The 21832-nt window shown below is 40.8% G+C and overlaps 1 protein-coding gene across 3 annotated transcripts in view; it reads left to right on the forward strand.

Annotated features, from left to right (window-relative positions):
- Window positions 1-21832, forward strand: part of SLC39A12 (solute carrier family 39 member 12) — an 84335-nt gene that overhangs the window by 20415 nt on the left and 42088 nt on the right. Inside the window, exons 4-8 of one of the 3 annotated variants that reach the window (XM_047867682.1) lie at window positions 3888-4060; window positions 9327-9498; window positions 14724-14896; window positions 17771-17923; window positions 19810-19920. In XM_047867682.1, the coding sequence (XP_047723638.1) occupies window positions 3888-4060; window positions 9327-9498; window positions 14724-14896; window positions 17771-17923; window positions 19810-19920 (782 nt within the window). The remainder of the gene's footprint in view (window positions 1-3887; window positions 4061-9326; window positions 9499-14723; window positions 14897-17770; window positions 17924-19809; window positions 19921-21832) is intronic. The other 2 variants (XM_047867683.1, XM_047867684.1) reach the window with 2 other exon arrangements.

Raw genomic sequence — 21832 nt, forward strand, 5'->3', positions numbered from 1 at the left:
AGCAGAACCTGGTGCATCAGGAGAATCTTCTATGTCTCTTGCATGCATCCTGCTATTGGCTGAAACACTTTTTCCTTCAGTCCAGTAATCTGCAATGGCTCTCTTTGCCTATTGTGGACAGGGTTTGGTCCCTGTGGGGTTAGTGCAGGACACTTTCCCTGTATTGTACCCTAAGAAGCCTTCATTGGTGGGTGGGACCTATAGTAAGACCAGTTGTCTGTCCCACTGCTAAGCCTCTACCCTGATGGTTGTGTGTGGTTCTTTCCCTCTCCCTGGGGCAGGAGTCAGTTTGGTGTGATACTGGCTCCTGTTTGGGATGCTTGCACACTGCCAGGCTTGTGGTACCACTTTGGATTAGCTAACCCAAGAATGTATTGGAGGGGGCAGATCCTCAGAAGTGTGTGGGGTCGGAGGAATGGTATTAGCAAGGTTTGCCTGGGTCTGCTGCAAGAGGGGACGTGAAGCAGAGGCCTGGCTGGAGGGAATGTGTCTGCAGGGGAAGGAGGGGCAGGGCATGCTCTTTGTAAGTTATGCAGTGAGTGTAGGTGCTGCAGTGGGCCCCACCGATGTCTGTGTGTCTGGACTGGGGGAACAGGGAAGGAAAATGGCACCCACCATCATCTTTGTTCCTGTAAAAATGTCCCATTGATCCCTGCCCTTCTAGCTGGAGCTCTTAGATTAGTAAACACATCTCTCTCCCGTATGCTCCTGGTATTTTTCAAACTGCTGTTTCTACGTTGTATCACAGCAGGTCTGTCTGTTGTAATGTTTCTTTAAGGACTGGGAGTCAGTTTCCTCTCACCCTCCCAGTTCTCTCAGAGCCAACCCCACTGATTCTTAAATTTCCAGATTTTAAGCCTCATTCATTGTAAGAACTTGTGAAATTTCGTCCATTTAGTTTTCAAAGCCAAATGTTATGGAGATTTGTCTTTCCTGAGTGGGCTCCTTGGTGTGAGAATCTACTTCTCTCCCCTTTCTGGGATTGTGGGTCCACCCTCCCCCAGACTCTCCTGCAGTCTTTTTCACTCCTCACCACATCTCCACCCTTCTTACCCTCTTCAAAGCTGCCTCTTCCCTACATTTAGCTGTGGTGAATTTGTTCTTCCAGTCTTCAGGTCATTTTCTGGGTTTTTTACACTGATTGTTACCTAGTTGTATCAATGGGACGAGGTGAACTTAAGGTCCTCCTACTCTGCCATCTTCCCCAGAAGTCAGTTTTAAGTGTTTTTTGTTGTTGTTGTTGCTGTTGTCGTTATATAAATTCTGAATATTAAAAGTAGATATCTAATAAAAATGTAATAAACAAAAATATAAACAGTAATATAGTCAACCCCCATGCACACAGTATCTAGCCTCAACACTTACCAGCAACTGGATAATCTTATTTTATATTTGCCTCCACCCTTTCCTATCACTTGATTATTTTGAAGCAAATGATTATTAAATATTTCTGTGTGAATCTCTAATAGACAAGCGTTTTTAAAAGCACCTTATTGGGGCGCCTGGGTGGCACAGTCGGTTAAGCGTCCGACTTCAGCCAGGTCACGATCTCGGGGTCCGTGAGTTCGAGCCCCGCATCGGGCTCTGAGCTGATGGCTCAGAGCCTGGAGCCTGTTTCCGATTCTGTGTCTCCCTCTCTCTCTGCCCCTCCCCCGTTCATGCTCTGTCTCTCTCTGTCCCCAAAAAAAAAAAAAAAAAAAAAAAAAAGTTGAAAAAAAAATAAAAGCACCTTATTACTAATATCACAACTAAAAAATTAATATTGATTCCTTAATATCACAAAAAAAGCCCATTAATGTTTACATTTCCCTGATTGTTAAAAAAAGATGTTTTATTTTTTATCACACCAGGATCTAAATAATGTTCATAAAATGCAGATTGTTGGTATATCTCTTCAATTTCCCTTTATAGATGTCATGCCTCTCCCTGACTCCACCTTCTCTATTTTGCTACGGTTTTTTTGTTAGAAAAAAGGGGACTGTTTATCACATCTGGGTTTTGCCGATTGCATTTCTAGTCATCTAATATGCATTTCTATGCACTGTGTTTCATGTATATTGGATGTTGTAGAGATTTGATTAGGTGGTTTGTTTACTTGGAGGATGCTATCTTAGAGTTAGTACCTTCCGCCAGAAGGTACATAACATCTAGTTTTCTCTTTTTGAGAAGTCATAAGGTATTGATGATACTTGTCTATATTGATTATTTGCAGCTTGTGAAATGGTGTTCTTCTCATTGACTCTTTTCTTCTTCATTTATTAGTGTAATAATTCTGTAATGGAAAACTTCCCCTCGTCACAATTTCATTTTATTGAGGTTTGTAAATAAAAGTAAGAATCAATTCTTTTTTTTTTTAAGTTTATTTATTTATTTATTTATTTATTTATTTAATTTAAATAAAATAAACTTTTCTTTAAGTTTATTTATTGCCACACAAGTGGCAGAGTGGGAGGGCAGACAGAGAGGAAGGAAGAGAATCCCGAGCAGGCTGCATGCTATCAGTGTGAGCGCATGAACTGTCAGACTGGATTATTTCTGGTATTCTTTCTTCATCTCTGGTAATTTTTCCTTTTACCATTTCCCATATGCTGCTGAGCTCCTTTTGTGAACTTTTCATTTCACTCACTATATTCAACACCAGAATTTCCATTTGGACCTTTATATAATTTTGATTTTCCTATTTCTTCTATTTGCTGATTTATTATTGTCACACTTTAATTCTTTAAATATGATTTCCTTTAGTTCCTTCAGCGCACTTATAATAGCTGCTTTGAAGTCTTTTTCTGCTTAATCCAACATCTGGGAATACTCAAAGACATATTTATTGACTGCTTTCCTCCCTGATTCTGGGTCACACGTTCCCATTTTTTTGCAAGTCTTATAATTTTCTTTTTGCTGAAAGCCAGTCATTTAAAATAAGATATTGTAGTAACTGTAGTTTGTAATTATTCTTGTCCTCAATGATGACATTCAGGAAAATACCAGGGACGTTGTATTCCCAAGCAAGCCGATGGATAAATCCAAAGAAATTCACCACTATACTTAATTTTTCTGCATACCAATTAATTTTTAAAAATTTGTATTTATTGATTTATTTTTGAAAGGTGGGGAGGGGCAGAGGGGGAGAGGGAGAGAGAGACTTCCAAGCAGGCTCCATGCTGTCAGTGCACAGCCTGACGTGGGGCTTGACCTCCTGAATTATGAGATCATGACCTGAGCCAAAATTAAGAGTTGGACCCTTAACCAACTGAGCCACCCAGGTGCCCCTGTACCAGTCAGTTTTTAAGAGCCTCGAGCTGTACCAAGGGAAGCTAAACTGTAATCTATAAACTGAAAACCATACTACAATAGTATTAGAAGACAAAGTCAGTTGTCTCTATAATCTCAGATCTCTTTCATTTCCTTTCTTGTTTCTGCATAAACAAACCCTTAAAAGGAAAATAATTTGATTGACTTAAACATATCATAGTTTACCTACGGAGGATGTATATAGTACCTCAAGGAAATGAATTTCCTATGGATTAGGCCAGTTCTATCCTTGGTGTGCATTTTTATGAGGAACATCTAGAAAAAGAAAGAGTTGGCTCACGAGAAGGCGTTTCTTTGGAGGAATTGCCCACTGTATCATCCCTAGGAGTTAAAAGTGGTGGGAACATCTTTGTAAGACTGATTCAGCCCCAAAGCTTAGTCAAGATCTTGTGAGGGGATTAACATTCACGTGAAGTATAAGTGTTCTTTTATTACTCTTCAGAGTAACGTCTTGACTTTTCATTAGGACCACATTTATTTAGCAAACTATCTATGCTGTGGCCATAAGAAATTGTACTTATCCTGAGATTGACCTGTCTGTATTCTATGTGACACCAGATTTTGTATGAAATTTCTAGAACTAGACCAACTCCTCAACACTCTCTGGACCAAAAGTACCTGTATCCGAACAGATAAAATCCATCGCCTTGAAAGGAAACAAAACAACCTAACAATCTATGACTGGGGATACCCTAATCTATCTGTATCCATGGACCAAGAGTCAGAAGACAGTTCAGTTTCCTGGGATAAGGTATTGTTATTCTTCTTCTTACACCACCAATTGCTACTGTCAAAGTGGCGAAAGTTCTATAAGAGTTGTGAAAAACTTAAGGGATGATGTGTATTTCCTTCAATGTGAAAATATTGTATTTGTACGGAGTGGTCATGGGTTGTTTTCTTCTACAAATGGGTCTCTGCTGACATAAATGTGAGGCCAAGACATGTAGGAGAATAAGACAATAGATGTAGATAGATATACAGATAGTAAATATATATATATATATATGCCATATATATATATATAAGTATATTACTACTTCCTCTCTTGTATCTATATCGAATGCATGAATAATTAACTCAACAAACATACTGAACATTTATGACCTGCCAGTCACCATCGTGGTCATTGGGTATACAGTGTTGAAAAAAATAGGCACAACGCGGGGCACCTAGGTAACTCAGTCGGCTGAGCATCTGACTTCAGCTCAGGTCACGATCTTGCATTCTGTGAGTTCGAGCCCCACATTGGGCTTTGTGCTGACAGCTCAGAGTCTGGAGCCTGCTTCGGATTCTGTGTCTCCCTCTCTCTGCCCCTCCCCCACTCATGCTCTGTCTCTCTCTCTCTCTCTCTCTAAAATAAATAAACATTAAAAAAAAATAGGCACAACTCCTTTGGAACCTACAGGGTAGGAATAGGACGCAGACATTGCATATATACTTACAATGATGAATGAATGCTTTAAACTTAGATAAGGTTATGAAGAGATTACTTTGGGCTGTGAGCAACAGAGAAATATTTGTATAGTAGGTAGCACTGAGAAGGTTTTTGAGAAAAGGTGATGTATGAGCCTATGAACATATTTATACCCATATTTCCTAAAGTTGTGCTCCAAAGTACATTCACTTGTCTATCTTGGTATTTCTTGAAATGGGTCCTATGATTAAATTGGTGTGGGAAATACTAGAAATACATATTACACTGTGGCATATTAGGGTATCTGGGAGGTCTCTCAGCAATAAACTTCTTTGATCTTATTGAATCCAGCAATTCTCAAATTTTGACTCTAGAATCCTTCCCTGCCCTAACCATTGAAAATCCTGAGAAACTGATGTTCCACGAGCGTGGCTTATGCTTATTGAGTACGTATGATGTGTTAGACATAACGCTATTTCACCTGCATTGCCTCATTTAATTATCATAACAACTATATGAGATTGGGCTCTATTATTCCATACTATAGATATTTTTCCATACTACAGATGAGGAAATTGAGGCATGGAGCTAATAAGTAATTGCTTAATGTTTACAGAAACTGAGGATATAGACAGAGGTTGATAACATATTCTGTGCTCTTAACAACTGTGCTATTGCTTGGGGAAGTGTTGACTTAAATAAAACTATTTTTGTTATTTGTATCTCAGATGAGCAAGGTACAATTTGTACCTTAAAAGAGCAAAATCCCCTACAGATTGCTAACAATTCGGAACGTTTTTCCTGTGAGTTATGAATACATGATTGCACAGTACCATAGATTCTGTCCCTACCCCTGGAAGTTTGTATCTTTTAATACCCTTCACCTGTTTTGCCCAACCCCATCAACCCTCCCCACCCCCCATTCTGGCAACGACTAGTTAGTTCTCCATACCGAAGAGTCTGTTTCTTTTTTATTGTTGTTTGTTCACTAGGTTTTTTTTTTAAAGACAAAGCCAGATTATTAATTAGAATATTAGATATTTTTAAAAGTGAATTTTTGTTACTTGTGCGGTATATATAAGACATTTATTAAAGTTGATTCTTTCAAACTCAGGCTTATTGTATTCAACCCAAGGTGAAGAGAGCTGAAGCCTGTGTTGGTCTTCGTTTGTGAAGTCTTTTTAGATGCTTCTTCAGGACTGGCTCTGGGGAAGGGGGCAAATTTGCCTAATGGAGACCTTATCTTCATAACGAATGCAGATTATTTCCTAAAATTTAGGAACTACCTACTTAAGGCACGTGGCTTTAAAAAAAAGTTTTTAAAAAATGTTTTTATTTATTTTTGAGAGAGAAAAAGAGTGCGAGCAGGGGAGGGGCAGAGAGACAGGGAGAGACACAGAATCTGAAGCAGGCTTCAGGCTCTGAGCCGTCAGCACAGAGCCCAACACGGGGCTCGAACTCACAGACTGTGAGATCATGACCTGAGCGGAAGTTGGACGCTCAACTGACTGAGCCACCCAGGCGCCCCAAGCATGTGACTTCTAAGAACAGTAAGAGTCATTTGCTGTGCTACCAATGCCAAGTAAACAAAATCAACCTTTTCAATGGTTCTTCTCTGTCCCAACATGTCACTTTGCTTGTGACTCTTGATAGACTAGATCTGAAGAACCTGTGTATGTTATTTAGACCAGTGGTTCTCAAAGTTTTGTCCCTCGACCAGCAGTGTCAGCATTGTCTGGGAACTTCTTGGAAATGCAAATTCTCAGGTCCCACCCCATCATCTTTGAATCAGAAACTCTGAGAAGTAGAGCCCAGCACTCTGCCTGTTAGGAAGCCATCCAAGCAATTCTCAAAGCTAAAGTTCAGGAACCACTGCTTTAGAATATGTTTGTAAAGTTACCATAGAAGTCTGATGACATCAACACAAGGATACACATATACTGAAATTTTATGTAAGGGAATAAAGCTAGTTAAAAAAAATTTTGTTTTTACATTTATTTATTTTTGAGAGACAGAGAGAGACAGCATGAACAGGGGAGGGGCAGAGAGAGAGGGAGACACAGAATCAGAAGCAGCCTCCAGGCTCCGAGCTGTCAGCACAGAGCCCGATGCGGGGTTCAAACCCACAAACCGTGAGATCATGACGTGAGCTGAAGTCAGATGCTTAACCAACTGAGCCACCCAGGCGCCCCAGGAAATAAAGATAGTTTAAAAGTTATTGGCTGGATAATCTAAATTTTCATTCTATATTATTCTTTATTAAAAATATTTTGGGTTCGGGGCACCTAGGTGACTCAATCGGTTAAGCAGCTGACTTCGGCTCAGGTCATGATCTCACAGTCTGTGAGTTTGAGCCCCGCGTCTGGCTCTATGCTGACAGCTCAGAGCCTGGAGCCTGCTTCAGATTCTATGTCTCCCTCTCTCTCTGCCCCTCCAGAGAGAGCTGCTCTCACTTAGTCTCTCTCTCTCTCTCTCTTTCTCTCTCAAAAATAAACTAAAAAAAAAAAACTATTTAAAAATATTGGGGTTTAAAATTTTATAGAATATAATGAATCACCTTTAAGGCCATTTATGTTAGTGATTTCAAAAAGAAATGTAAAACCAACAAAGGACCTGAATAGTACAGGAACAGCAAATAAAGACCAAGGGCACAGAAGCTTATAATAGAATATCCGTACTCTAGGAGAAGGTAGTCTAAGACCAGAACTATTCAATTTCTTGGCAATGAACTGGGGAAACACGCGTGGCATTCTGTTCATTTCCTCTCTCCCCTGCTTTACTTAGCAGTCGAGCACTTTTTAATGAGAATGTTTATTACGAAGGATTCGTCATCAAAAGTTTGGTGTTCGTTTTCCTTTTCTGTTGTCAGTAGCTTTAATGATGAAGTCATTGTATCCCATTAGTAACAAATGGTGCAACAGAAAATACTGTCTTTGGCATAAATTATTTTGACCAAAGGAGAAAAAAAAAATCCCAAGTTTAGTTTTCTGTTGCTGCTTTTTGTAGTAGAAGCCTTTTGGAGTTTTGCCCAGCCTTTTTCTGAGAAATGCCTGCCTCAGCCACAGGCTTGAGGCTGGCAGCCATGTCCGAATGGAATGATCCCACCTCCTATCTCGAGGCAAGACTGATTGAACCAAAGGGTTGTCTGACCCAAGGGAGTTCATCTGTGGCTTTGCTGTAGCAATCAGGTCTCTGTCAGGACTTGCAGACTCAACTCAATCTTGGGTTTGTGGGCTGAGAGGTCGCTTCAGAGTTGGGGCTTATACGGCCATGTGTTTACTGAAAGAGAAAACACCGGACTGTAAAAGGAAATAAATATATGCAGAGGGAAAGAGAAAGGAGAAAATACTTGGTCCCGAAGAGAGAGAGAGAGAAAAAACAACTTTAGGTTCTGATTTTCTAGCTTCAGATTGAGTTCCTTTTGAGGTGTGGCTACCTTCTCAATCTTGGAGATCCTTAGTGTCCTTTCAATACGATCTCCTCTTGGTTCTTGCTGGTTCAAGTGGCTTCTCATCCCTGCCACCAAACATTTCCTGATCAAGATAGGACATTTTTTATTCACGGGATCTTCTCCCCCCATAAATTGTATGTGGGAAAACCCAGCAAATATGTCATCATTATTTCCTGATTAGCAATGTGCCTTCTTAAAAATCCCTACGTTCTAAAGCGTGGCAAATCAGGAAAGCCTCACAAGTCGATGAGTTTCTTAAAATACCTTGTTGATTGTGACCGGAGCTCATGAAGATATTGCATGAGGGTCTGACTTCAGACCCCAAAGATTCTGCACGAGGGTCATCCATTTGTGCTGGTGGAACTATACACCTTGAAACCTTTAAGTGTAACTTCTGACACACAAAATCAGCCCTTAACACTTCTGAGATGCACCAATTCCTTGTGGCAGCTTTTAGAGACATCTTGCATTTGTTCTTTATCTGTGATCCTGATCTCTTATAAATATGCCTATACAACGTAGAAAGGCTTTAAAGATAGAGGAGCAGCAGTAGGCAATCGTAATGATTTCGGTTGTTTTTGTGGAGAAGGGACGTCCCTTACAAAGGTAGCCATATCATTTAGTGTTTACACACGAGCTGGTTGACACAGCATTCACTTTTTAAAATATTTACTTTGATTGCTTTTGAAAATACATGTTGCCTACACAGGCTTACTAAATCAGAGAATATTAAAGACAATGATCTTATAACCGCAGAGCACCTGTTTATCATCTGAAGTCTTGGTTTTGTTGCTACAAAGCCATCCCCACTAAAAAACAACAAAAGCATCGAGGCTTCCTTAGCCTGCTGGCTAGCATACCATGCCACACATTGTAAAACACGGTTGCATGTTTTCAGGAAGGAAAAAAGTGTGCAAAACTCTTACTAGATAATACTCAAAATAAAAGTGAGATACAGCTGGCTTTGATCAGAGGTGAAAAATAATCCTTGGAAATTATATATGCACAAAGATTGCAGGGAAGAAAAATGAAGTCATGGCTTCATGTGTCCTTTTTAGCCATTCTGTTTAGTTCTGACTCCTTGGGAATGGCAACTGATGGTGGTAAGTTTGTTTGCTGAGATTAGTAACAATGACGTTTTCCCCCAAACAGACTTGCTTCTCTGCCGGGCAGCTGGTGGAGATATTTCTACAGAATAGCCTTTCACCCATTTCGAAGGAAGACTTTCAACAAATGAGTCCGGGAATCATCCAGCAATTGCTCAGCTGTTCTTGCCAGCTGCCCGAGAACCAACACGCAAAGCTCCCACCAACCACTCTGGAGAGTAAGTTGTGGTTCTTCCCTGGGAAAGTTGGTGCCTATAACGTACATAATAATAACAGTTGATGGAAAGTTGGTGCACATAATGTACGTAATAGTAACAGTGAACAGAAAGTTGGTGCACATAATGTACATACTAATACCAGTGAATGGATGGATACTTACTACATACCACACGCTGTTCAAAGCATTTTACGTGTCTCACCTCATTTAATCCTCACAAGCACGCTATGAGCTAGGTACTATCAATGTCCCCCTTTTACAGATAGAGAAACAGGCACATAGAGGTTAAGTGACCTTCCCAAGGGCGCACAGCAGGTAAGTGATGGAGTTGGGATTCAAACCCGGGCAAGCTGGCCCCAGAGTCATTGTTGTCAGCCACTATGCTACAGTACCCTTCACTGAATATTTTATAGTTTGTATGTACGTTACATAAATTGATTTTTGTCCCATGTATATGACCGAGTCATAGACCAACTTAGTTCATAGTTGAGAAGGGGCCTGATATGAGAGCAAGAACCTTACTGATGGGGTCAGAAATGCAAAGTTGAGCCATGCCCTCTATCCCCAGCCCACTCTTGTGATCTTAAGCCATCTCTTTATTTCCCTGAGCCTGTCTTTTTTTTCCTGCCCAGTGCTATTCACTGTAGCACTACTGCAGTAGGTGAGCTCTATGCCTTCTTGGGGTAGCTGTAAGTTTCAAATGGGATAACGGGTACGAAACTGTGTTGTGGAATTTAAAGCACTGTGTATTTAAAAGAAAAGGAAATAGTGGCCTGAGAACATTCGTGATGGACAGCAAAAATGTGACCGTGAACGCAGGCACCGTTCCAAATATTACCAGTGATCCCAGGGCCTTGTGTATGCTTTTTTCAGAGCATTTTGCTTTCTCTTTGCGATAGCCTCGTGATGCCCATCCGGGATGAATTATCCAGCTGCTCACTCCTAACTCACAAGGAATTGTGCCGCATTCAGTGGCTCATTTGAAGAGTTCATGTGAACAGAAACCTTGCCAGACCTAAATATCTACCACATTCGCTGAAAGGAACAGAATTTCATTAAAACTGAGCTCTCATTAAAAGTGAGCAACTACATAATTCAGCACCTGGTGAGCAGTGATGGTTCTGAAATGGGTAAGAGGGACAGAAGCACGGGCACCAGGAGCAAGTTTACATTTACATTCCCACCACCTCCCATGGTGTCTGCTTCATACAGGCCGCTACAAAATAGCTTTCTGAACTGCAGATCTGCGAATTGTTTTTCTTTCTCATGAACACATAGATCCTTCTAGGAACTAGTCTTCCTGAGAAAAATTCAGAGAAATCACACTCACTATGGAACCTAGGCAAACATTACTGTGCTCGATTTAAAGTGTTGCATTATGTGACTTAAGGGAAAGGCTTAAATATCAGAAAATGTAGGAAGGAGGCATAGGAGACGTTACTAAGAGTAGTGTTTGGTGTGCTGGGACCTGACCCCAAAGTTCCAGGTTGGGTTGAGTTTCCAGGAAACAGTGTTATGACCACGTATAAATCAGGTTTCAGATATGTTCAAAGCAGCTGCCTAAGAATGGCTAGGCGTTTAATTATTAGGTCAAGTTCTATTATAATGATGCGAAACATTTAAATAGAAACTCTATAAGTTGCCTGACTCCAGTCAAGACGTCATGACACCTATATGAGGACCTGGGGTAATTAGCAGAGTCCTATTGCCACAAACGTCAGATTTTATGGTTCTCAGGCGATCTTTGCCACATGAGAGCAGGTGAAATCTGATTCACAGAGGACCTGAATGTTTCTAAGCCCTAGAGTTAGGAAGTGTCCATTCCAGGGGCTCCTGGGTGGCTCGGTCGGTTGAGCATCCGACTTCGGCTCAGGTCATGATCTTGCAATTTGTGAGTTCAAGCCCTGCATCGGGCTCTGTGCTGACAGCTCGGAGCCTGGAGCCTGCTTCGGATTCTGTGTCTCCTTCTCTTTCTGCCCCTCCCCCACTTGTGCTCTGTCTCTCTCTCTCTCTCTATCAAAAATAAATAAAATATAAAAAAAAATTTTTTTTTAAAAAGGAAGTGTCCATTCCCCTCCAGTACCAGCTGTAGTTGCCCTCAGGACAAAGGGGAGAGGAGTAGAAGAAGAATCAAAGGACTGGAAGCTTTGTCTTTTGCCTGGGAAATGCCACGCCCTAATTTATCCTTGTGAATTCTCAACATTTTCTGACCTTTTGTAGCTTTCATAAAAATGTGGCAACTTTGAAACTTATTAGACATCCAGGTGCTCATGTTAAACTTCAGCTGTCTTTAATTTATGTATTTGATGAGAAGAATGATACTCCCCCATACAGTCTGTTTGTCGAAGAGTATGATATGAACCTTGGTTAAATATCTCCAGGGATGTTTTTTATAACATAGGTATTTTTATTATGACAGAACAAAGTGAAACCTCTAGGTAGGTATATGACCATTCCAAACGATTTTTATTATTTTTTAATTTTTGTAAGTTTACTTATTTATCTAGAGGGGGGCGAGAGAGAGAGAGAGAGAGAGAGAGAGAGAGAGAGAGAGGAAGGGGCAGAGAGACAGGGAGACAGAGAATCCCAAGCAGGCTCTGTGCTGTCAGCACAGAGCCTGTCACAGGGCTGGATCCCCACAAACAGAAATCATGACCTGAGTCAAAAATCAAGAATCATGCCTACCTGATAAGCCATCCAGGTACCCATATTTTTAAAATTTTTTAATTGTGGTAACAAACTGAAATTGAAATGAAATTTAACCATTGTTAAGTATAGAGTCCTCTCTATCCTTTGAACAACAGCTGTTTTATGGAGAGGTTCCCTAGAAGTGAAGGGGTAGTGATAAGAATGGAAAAATTTTTAAATTGCAAGTTTTTGCTTCTTTTGAGTACACTACCAGCTCTATTTTAATATTAGACTCCTGTCTAATTTAGAAAATATAATCAATAAAAGTGCTCTTAAAATCACAAGTCTATTATCATGTTACCAGCTTTTATCATTGACACAAATTAGTGTAGAGGGCGAACCTTCCAGAAAAGAACCAGAATGGTAAGAATAGAATGCTTTCTGTTATAACACATTTTAAGATGATCGTTTCTTAAAATCTACAATAGGCCTCAAGTAGTGTGATAATTGAATTGTTTGATTTAACTTATCTGTAGTCAGTAAGGATAGTTTAATTTTGTAATTAACTTCCTTCGTTGTTTGCAGACCAGTTTGCCATGGCTTGTTAGTAATTTCTTTTCTTTTTTTTTTTTTAATTTTTTTTTTCAACGTTTATTTATTTTGGGGACAGAGAGAGACAGAGCATGAACGGGGGAGGGGCAGAGAGAGGGAGACACAGAATCGGAAACAGGCTCCAGGCTCCGAGCCATCAGCCCAGAGCCCGACGCGGGGCTCGAACTCACGGACCGCGAGATCGTGACCTGGCTGAAGTCGGACGCTTAACCGGCTGCGCCACCCAGGCGCCCCAGTAATTTCTAAAGAAGCAGAAGGACGAGTATTTGCTCTGAGTATCTGCAACCAAAGGAAAATGGTGGCCTGAAAAATTCTTTATCCCCAAATCATTTATTTATACAGTTGACTCTTGAACATCATGGGTTTGAATGGCAGGGGTCCACTTATATGCAGCTTTTTTATGTATAATAGAGTATTGTAAATGTATTTTCTCTCATGATTTTCTTTTTCTCTCTTTCTTTCTTTGTCTTTTTTCTTTTAGAGAGAGAGAGTAAGGCAGGGAGAGGGGCAGAGGAAGAGAGAGAGAAAGAATCTCAAGCAGACTACATGCTCAGTGTGGAGCCCAGCATGGGGGGCTCAATCTCATGACCCTGGGATCATGACCTGAGCCCAAATGAAGAGTTGGGAAGCTCAACCAACTGAGCCACTCAGGCACCCTATTTTTATGATTTTCTTAATAAAATTTTCTTTTCTGTAGCTTTTAAAAAATTTTTAATAATGTTTACTTATTTTTGAGACAGAGAGGGACAGAGCATGAGCAGGGGAGGTGCAGAGACAGAGGGAGACACAGAATCCAAAGCAGGCTCCAGGCTCCAAGCCGTCAACACAGAGCCCAACGCGGGGCTCAAACTCACGGACCATGAGATCATGACTTGAGCAGAAGTCGGACACCTAACTGACTGAGCCACCCAAGCACCCCTCTGTAGCTTAACTCTTGCATTTTTCAAGGATCAACTCTGCGTAACACTGAAAGCCACTTTTTTCCTTTCTCTTAGTCTTTTCTTCTTTGTCTCTCCTTCCCTCACACATATTTGCTCTTGTTTGAATAATCTTAAAAATTGCACTCCCTGAACGTTTTTTGAAAATTCAGAAACCTGCCAACATGGGATCAACTTAGGGGTCCTAGAAGATTATTGCAATAATTTGAAACCTAGGCTGTCCAAATTTATGTTATCAACCATCACACATTCATCGATCGGTTTTTACCGATATGATCACTCATTTTAGGCACGGAGAGTAATAAACACTTTCGACATTACAGATAATTTTGAAAATTTTTGGAAGAAGGTACTCACCTTGTACAGAAACGTAGGTCTCCGGTGGCCCCAAACTGCGTGCTCCCTCTGCCACTCTGCTTCCTTGGTGTCAAAAGATTTAGATGGGATTAGAAGGGAATCATCACCAGTCTATGGCAGCATATGTTGTAGTTTAAAGTGGGGGAAATTAATAATTTCTTTGGGGGTGGGAGATGAGCTAGGTCCTTGTTTGCTGTAGTGATTTTAGTAGGACGTAGTCAGGGTAGCTTCAAAGCAAAAAGGTTAACGGTGAAAGTGTTTTCATTCTTTTCCTTAAAAATCAAGACCTTTTAGGGGTGCCTGGATGGCTCAGTCGGTTACGCATCCGACTCTTGATTTGGGCCCATGTTGTGATTTCACCATTTGTGACACTGAGCCCCGCATCGGGCTTTGTGCGGACAGTGGAGGAGGCTGCTTGGGATTCTCTCTCTCTCCCATCTCTCTGTCCCTGCCCGACTCTCTCTCAGAGCTCACTCTCAAAATAAATGAACATTAAAAAAAGAAAGAAAGAAAGAAAGAAAGAAAGAAAGAAAGAAAATTTAAGACCTTTTACACGCTATAACGCTCATAAAACAATTCCGTATCCCGACCACCTGTATCATAAGATGGATTCTTCTGGCATTTTTCACTGGCCAGGGCACTCCTAGCAAGTGAGGAGCACTGACTGCTTTGCAATCTCCATTTGGCTTAGAATATGGCTACAGCACAGTGGCCGTGGCCCTGCTCACACTAGGCTCCATGCTTGGGACAACGCTGATTCTGTTCCACAACTGTGAGGAGAACTACAGGCTTATTTTACAGCTGTTTGTGGGTCTGGCCGTCGGGACGCTTTCCGGGGATGCTCTGCTCCACCTCATCCCTCAGGTAACTCTTTTCCTGTTTGCAATGGTGTGTTTCTCATTTCCATTTCCATTTAGTCACTGGAGGTGTTGATGCAAAATTTCAAAGGGACTTGGATGAATCAATGCAGTGGCCAGTGTTGTCTTTGGAAATAAGTGTTATTTCCCCAAAGCACTTACAGAGGAAAAGAGATAGCCAAGCCTTAGGTTTACCACGGGTTATTCTTATTTTTTAAATAAACCAAAAGGTGATCAGATGCAGATTCCTATGAAGAAAACTTCAGGAAGTTTTCACTAATTATCTGCCAATAAAAATGAATGGGTTGCCAGATGTTGCGTTGAGTTTTCTCCAGTTGCCCCCAACTCTCATCAGATCCCGTCTCTGCCCTCTCTGCTGTGTTTTTCCGCCCCAGACGGTTGTGCCTCTGCAGCTCCCTTGCAGGCTGCGTTGTTGTCTGGATTGAGCCAATGGAAGGCACAACAGAAAAGCCAGGGTAGGAGGAGACAGTAGCAGAGATATCTCTTCCTCACTCTCTCCTGGCTCTGCACCTGCTCTAGAAGCAGCTGATTTCCTGCAATATTACAGCTCCTCCTGTGGGAGCCCTTCTCCCCGACTCCTCTTCCCACTGAGCTGCAGAAACATTATTTCCAACCTTTGCCCTTTCTGCCCTAAGAGTGGAAATGGTTTTCTGGGGTTACTCACTTCTGGGTGTCTCATTACCCCTTGTACCCGCCTTTCTGCCTACACCTCTGCCATTACACCATCATTAAGCTCTCCTCATCTGAACCATCGAAATGAATTTTTGTTTTGGCCTAATAACATCTAGATTTTCCTTAAGAAAAATGTAAGCCTCAGGAAGCTGGCTCTTTGCTGAAGTTTTCTGAGGCTCTTTATTTGTCAAAAATGAAAGGTCCAGGACCTGACATGCAAGAGTTCAGACAGAAGGGTCTCCAGATGAGGTTATTTCTTCCCTCTGAAATCTCTTGAGACTGGACAATGATGGGCAAATGAGCCCTCTTCTTGCAAAGCCGGAGATGTTAAAAATTTCCACAAGCCTCTGGCAATTTCCTACAGGGTCACTCTTGTTGCTTAAAGGCTCAATGATTATTAGATGTTTTGAAAAATCACAAAGTGAGCATTGGAAAATGAAACAAACCATTATTTGTTTTAATTTCCCTCGTAATCTAATTTTCTGGAAATATTTCAGGGCTTATTGGCTTGAGGAAGCGGCCGAGGCCTTTTTCTAGGTCCCTTTAGTGGTTTCAGGGCTGTTCACTGCAAAACAGCTAGAGGGTCTTAAGGCTTCCCGCACCTCCCCCAATGGGGGGGCTCACATCTCCCAGCAGCAGGGCATGGGCTTGGGGTTTGGGGGGCCGTCAGCGGGTTCTGCAGAGACACGTTCCGGAGAGGAGCTTAAAAGATTAGCCAGGTTTCACGAAAATTGGAAGGCAAGTGTTTTACTTGAGGGAAGAGATGCGGACAAACGTTACTGGGGAAAGGAAGAACAATGCGGTACCAGTGTGGTGGAAAGCTAGAAAAATCAGTGGTTCCTGAACGAGATCCATGGCCAGGGTTCAGAAGGCCACACGGAAATGAGAAAAATACCACTGTCAGGATTTCTTTTTTCTTTTTTTTTTTTTGACTAGCAAAATTTATTCAACTTAAAGGTCTACATTTGATTCTGAGATTGTGGGGTCTGCTTCTGTTTTGTTTTGTGACCTTACCACGTCCCCTGTTTTGTGAAATAATGGTAATTGCGAATATTAGATAGGTATCCTTCCTAATGCCTTTACCAAAAGGAAAAGTTGACTACTGTATATTGGATTTTAGTTAGGTTCATAAACTCATCGTCTACACTTAGATACACACATTTACTCACACATGTGAGTACATTATGTGCACATGCGCATACACACTTAAATCTACGCGTGGACGTATGAACACATGCACATACAATATGTATGCATAGAATCTTTTTCCTTTTTTGTTTTTTTAAATTTGATGGTCACTAACATCCTAAATGTAGAAACCACTGAGCTGTTTGCCAAACTGCCTTCTCCTGGGGAGGGAATATGATACATAATGATTTACTAGCTCACAAGAAATCATGAGGTCAACCAATGGGATGAGTCAACTAGAGGAAAATTCCTAATGCATTTCATGTATCCTTTTGTTTCTCCAAGCGGACAGTACTGCTGGGTATACACTCAGTGGAAGATACCGTTCAGGCGGATTTCTTACTTATCAGAACATTTAATAAAAGTTTTCTTTAAAAAAATTTTTTTTAAATTTTTTACTTATTTTTGAGACAGAGGCAGAGCGTGAACAAGGGAGGGGGAGAGACAGAGCGAGACACAGAATCTGAAGCAGGCTCCAGGCCCTGAGCTGTCAGCACAGAGCCCGACACGGGGCTCGAACTCACGAACCCGTGAGATCATGACCTGAGCCGAAGTCGGTCGCTTAACCGACTGAGCCACCCAGGCGCCCCTAAAAGTTTTCTTTAATTGCAATGGGGTGTGGAGAGAGTAAACCCTGGATGAAATGTATCTTTATATTTCTTCTGGATATAAAATATATTTATCTGTTATTAAAGGCTTGCTGGGCAAACAGGTATGGATTGAACTCCTAGGAAAAGACAGGGACTGAGAATATCTCAAAATTTAGGTTTAAAGTTCTCCTTTCTTTTCTCTTGTGCACATTTTATTTGACCCTGATTAAATCATCTAGTGGAAGTATTCATACAACTGAAAGCAAACGTGGCTTTCAATGATTCCAGCGGTTGTCATGGGGTTCCCCAGAATGAAAGGTGAATATATTTAATACCGGGCCTGTTAATTAAGCCATCGTAAGTCATTTCTTTGTGTCTCCTTTTTGTGTTTGCTTTTGTTTTTTTTAAAGGTTCTTGGTTTACACGAGCAGGAAGGCTCAGAGTTTGGACATGTCCATGAGAGCAAAGGTCATATTTGGAAACTGTTAGGACTAATTGGAGGCATCCATGGATTTTTCTTGATCGAAAAATGTTTTATTCTTCTTGTATCACCAAATACCAAGGTATATTTAAAATTTTCTTTATCTTTTGCTTTAGGGCTTCATAATATTCCTCCCTTATTTCAAAAGTACTTGTTCAAAAGTGACTGACGTCTTTGTGATGCTCTCTATGTGAGGGATGGGGCTCTGATCTCCAGTCGCGCTGACTGGCAGCTTCCCTCTAAGTATGTTTCTTCATTTTTTAAACATCTGTTGCTGGCCCGTTAAGGTACTTGTTAAAACCTGCTCTTTGACCTTCATGGCTAGTTTAGAAACAGGAGACCATTTTATGTCTGGGAATGAAGGGGCTGAAAGGCCTACGTACTAATGAGTGTTTTGGATGTCTTTCATAACCCGAAACAAATAAACATGGAGACAAAAACTTTGCAAATTCACAAAATTACCCATCATTTTCTATCTTAAAACCACTGAACATTATAAGAACAAGGCGCTCAGAAATGGGGTTTGTGGCAGATCTTTTTTTTTTTTTTTTTTTTTGTGGCTTGAATAATTGCTTGCATTGTACCTGTATTTGTTTGATCAATTTCTGTGTCTGTGATGAAATGTAAAATGCAGTATGGTTTTTTTTTCATGGATTTGCGTTGCTCTTACACGTTATCCTAGAAGACAATAGATTAACTGTCTGGTGGGATGGTTAAAAAGGTAAATGCTTACAAACAACTGTGGGAGACTAAAATAAAGTAAATTTTCCTTACAAAGTCCTGGGGCTCTGCGGTCTGCTATGGTTTTTCTATGTATCTTCTGGCTTTCTCCTTGTGCATGTAATTCATAATGTCTGTGCTCAGGGAAAACATTAGCAGTCATGTAAAATATCAGCACTTGTTTATTATGATTCCTAAATTTATTTGAGGCTCAAAGTCTGTGTGTCAAAAATGAAGATGGTTTTATGGATGGACAGAGGGATGATAGATGGATAGACAGGTGGTAAAATGGCTTTAGTAAATGGTAATGGTGGATCTTGGGAATGAGTATCTGAGTGATCACCTTACACTTCTTTCAGCTTTTCGGTGCATTGGAAACTTTTCACAGTAAATAAAACGCTGTAGAAATGTTCTTTTTTAATGAAGCAAAGTTTTTCTTTGTCCTGGAGCTCACGCTAGGAGGCTATAGTGATTGATGGTCAGACCATCTTTGACCACAGTCCCCACCCTGCACGTTCAACAACTTAACCTCCTCAAGAGGGGTTCTCATCTCAAGAAGCACAAAAGTAAATATCAGATCCCCTTTGTACACAATAGATTGGCGTTCTTAGCCTGGGAAAACTAAATTACAAAGCCAACCTGTCAACTTGTATGTGACAATTAGAAGTTTAGCCAGGGTGGAAGTGAGTGAAATAAATTCTGGGCATCCAAAAATGTAAAGTTTATTCAGACTGTCCTTGGACTTGTCAGAGAACTTACAATAAGGTTTGAGAACATATTTCAAGACTCCTTATATTGAGTAAAATAAAGGGAATGTGAATATTTTAGAAGGTATAAGTGCTTTAATTGATGAATACGTTTCTGAAGATATTAATTTCATTGTTATAGGGTGTGATATAGTTTCAGTTATCATCCTTTTGGTATCTCCAGCAGAAAGAATTCCAAATTTAATTTCTTGGTAAATATACTTTTTCAGTAAATACAAAAGACAATATCAAAACAACCACTATTCAAGTCTCTTAAAATCACAACTAGACGTATTTAAAGTTTCATTCTTAGGGCATTCAGAATATGCACAATGTTTCAGAACAGGCCTGTGCTTCTCCAAGGTGAGACATTTTAGTATTTGCCACAATGAGCCCGCCACTTTGGCCAATAAGCAAAATGTCAAATAGAACCATGGAATTCACAAAGGCTGCACCTGTGTTCTTCTGGCTTCAGCACTGATTTTAAACCATCCTCATCCAGCAGGGCATGTCATTGGTTAATGGGCATGTGGAACATTCCCACCATCTTGCACTCAACTCCGAATTATGTGACCAGTCAGGCAGAGGCAAATCTGCTTCCACTATCCCCTTGGTAGGTTACCGATCTGAGGTATTCTACTGATCTGATTACCTTCCTTCCTTTGTTCCTTAATGAACAGATGAAAATCAGTAGGATAGATGAATATCTATTTGTGATTTGCCTGTTTTGAACCATGATAAGTAGTTTGGGAAGCTTTGCCAAGCACCTGAAAGCTGTTTTAAAGAATAAAAAGCTTTTTGCCCCACGGATTCAAATCCTTGGTATCTGCACCACGTTGAAGCATATATGATTAGATTGCATAAAATACATCTCGATCATTTTGTTTACAGGGTTTCATAAACCCGTTGACCTCCAGGTTTTCCATTCTGAGGAATACTTAGCCATGACCAGATGGGGCCAAATAAATTGTGGGCAAGGAATTAGTGCAGCTAGTGTGGTAGGGTCCCCTCCCTAAGGAAAGAAAAGAAAAAAAGAAAGAAAGAAAGAAACCTCAAGGTAACCGGCTATGAGCAGACATGACAACATCCCTCATGACCTTGTAACATGAGACCACTTAATCAGACCACATGTTTCTGTGTGTTACCATACATGGGAGACAAATAAATAGGAAATATATAAAAAGCTATGCCACATGACGTTCAGGGCTCAGTTCTTCAGGTATGAACCCAACTGAGCAGTGCCAGCAGGAATAAAGTTGCTTCCTAGAAAGAAAAACCTCAGTGTCATGACTCTGTTCGAGAATCCTGCTACTCTAGGAGTGGGGTGATCATTTTGTACTGCAGAAGATAATTGATTCTGCCCCATAAGATGTCTCATAAGTGGCTTCTGTTACACTGAGTTTTCCAGGACAAATATTCCACACAAATTTGCAAAACACAGCCTCCCATCAGGTTGAAAACAATGCTCCTACTCTAATTCTTAACGTAGCAAATAAAGGGACAGGAAGAATCTGAAAGTGACATGTAACAGAACACTTGTCTCCTCTAACCATGGCCATTGGGGGAAGGGTTTACAGTTCAAGGATAGATTCCTGACCGAGTGGAAATAAGTAAGCTGTGCCTGGGACATTGCCACAGCAAATAGAAGTCTGCTGGTAGATCACAGATCTAGAGCTAACTCAATTAGGAACAAAACCATCCCTTTAAAAAAGTGACTTTTGGGGCACCTGGGTGGCTCAGTCGGTTAAGCGTCCGACTTCAGCTCAGGTCACGATCTCACAGTTTGTGAGTTCGAGCCCCGCGTCAGGCTCTGGGCTGACGGCTCAGAGCCTGGAGCCTGCTTCCGATTCTGTGTCTCCCTCTCTCTCTGCCCCTCCCCATTCATGCTCTCTCTCTGTCTCAAAAATAAATAAACATTAAAAAAAAATTTTTAAAAAAAGTGACTTTCAAAGCCTTTATTATGTTTATGGCTTAGATGCTTCACATATGGCTTGGAAGAAGATAATTTCAGGCTGAGGTTAGTTTTAAAATCAGTTTAATGCCGATTTTATTCCGTTTCAATGAAGGGTTCGGAATCCCAAGACCCATATAAGTAAATGTCCGATGCTAACTAACCTTGTGAGTTTTGAACTATTTGAATATGCCGGCTCACTAATACTATGCTCACTATTCCTCTGGTTGTTTTAGCTGCAAGATCAACTTTAAGTGATAGAAATAATATGAACTTTTAGGATTGTTTGGTTCAAGTTCCTGGTTTTTCAGGAAGGAGGGAAACTCATAATTCCTACCCGTCAAGGAGTCTTGGATGCTTGCCTCTAAATCCCTTTACACAGTGTATGGTTTTGGAGGGAAAACCTTAGCATAAATTTTTGCACTCCTGCCTTTTACTAGATGTATAGAACCTTTCTATGGTAACCAGGCCTTTGATATAGTGTAAAAAAAAAATCACGTTGTTTTCTTGTTCACTTTTATCCTATATCCTTCAGGTCCTACCTTACTTCTCAGCCCCTTAGCCAAAAATTGCC

Source organism: Prionailurus viverrinus, chromosome B4 (genome assembly GCF_022837055.1).
Source record: "Prionailurus viverrinus isolate Anna chromosome B4, UM_Priviv_1.0, whole genome shotgun sequence".
Classification (NCBI taxonomy): Eukaryota; Metazoa; Chordata; class Mammalia; order Carnivora; family Felidae; genus Prionailurus; species Prionailurus viverrinus.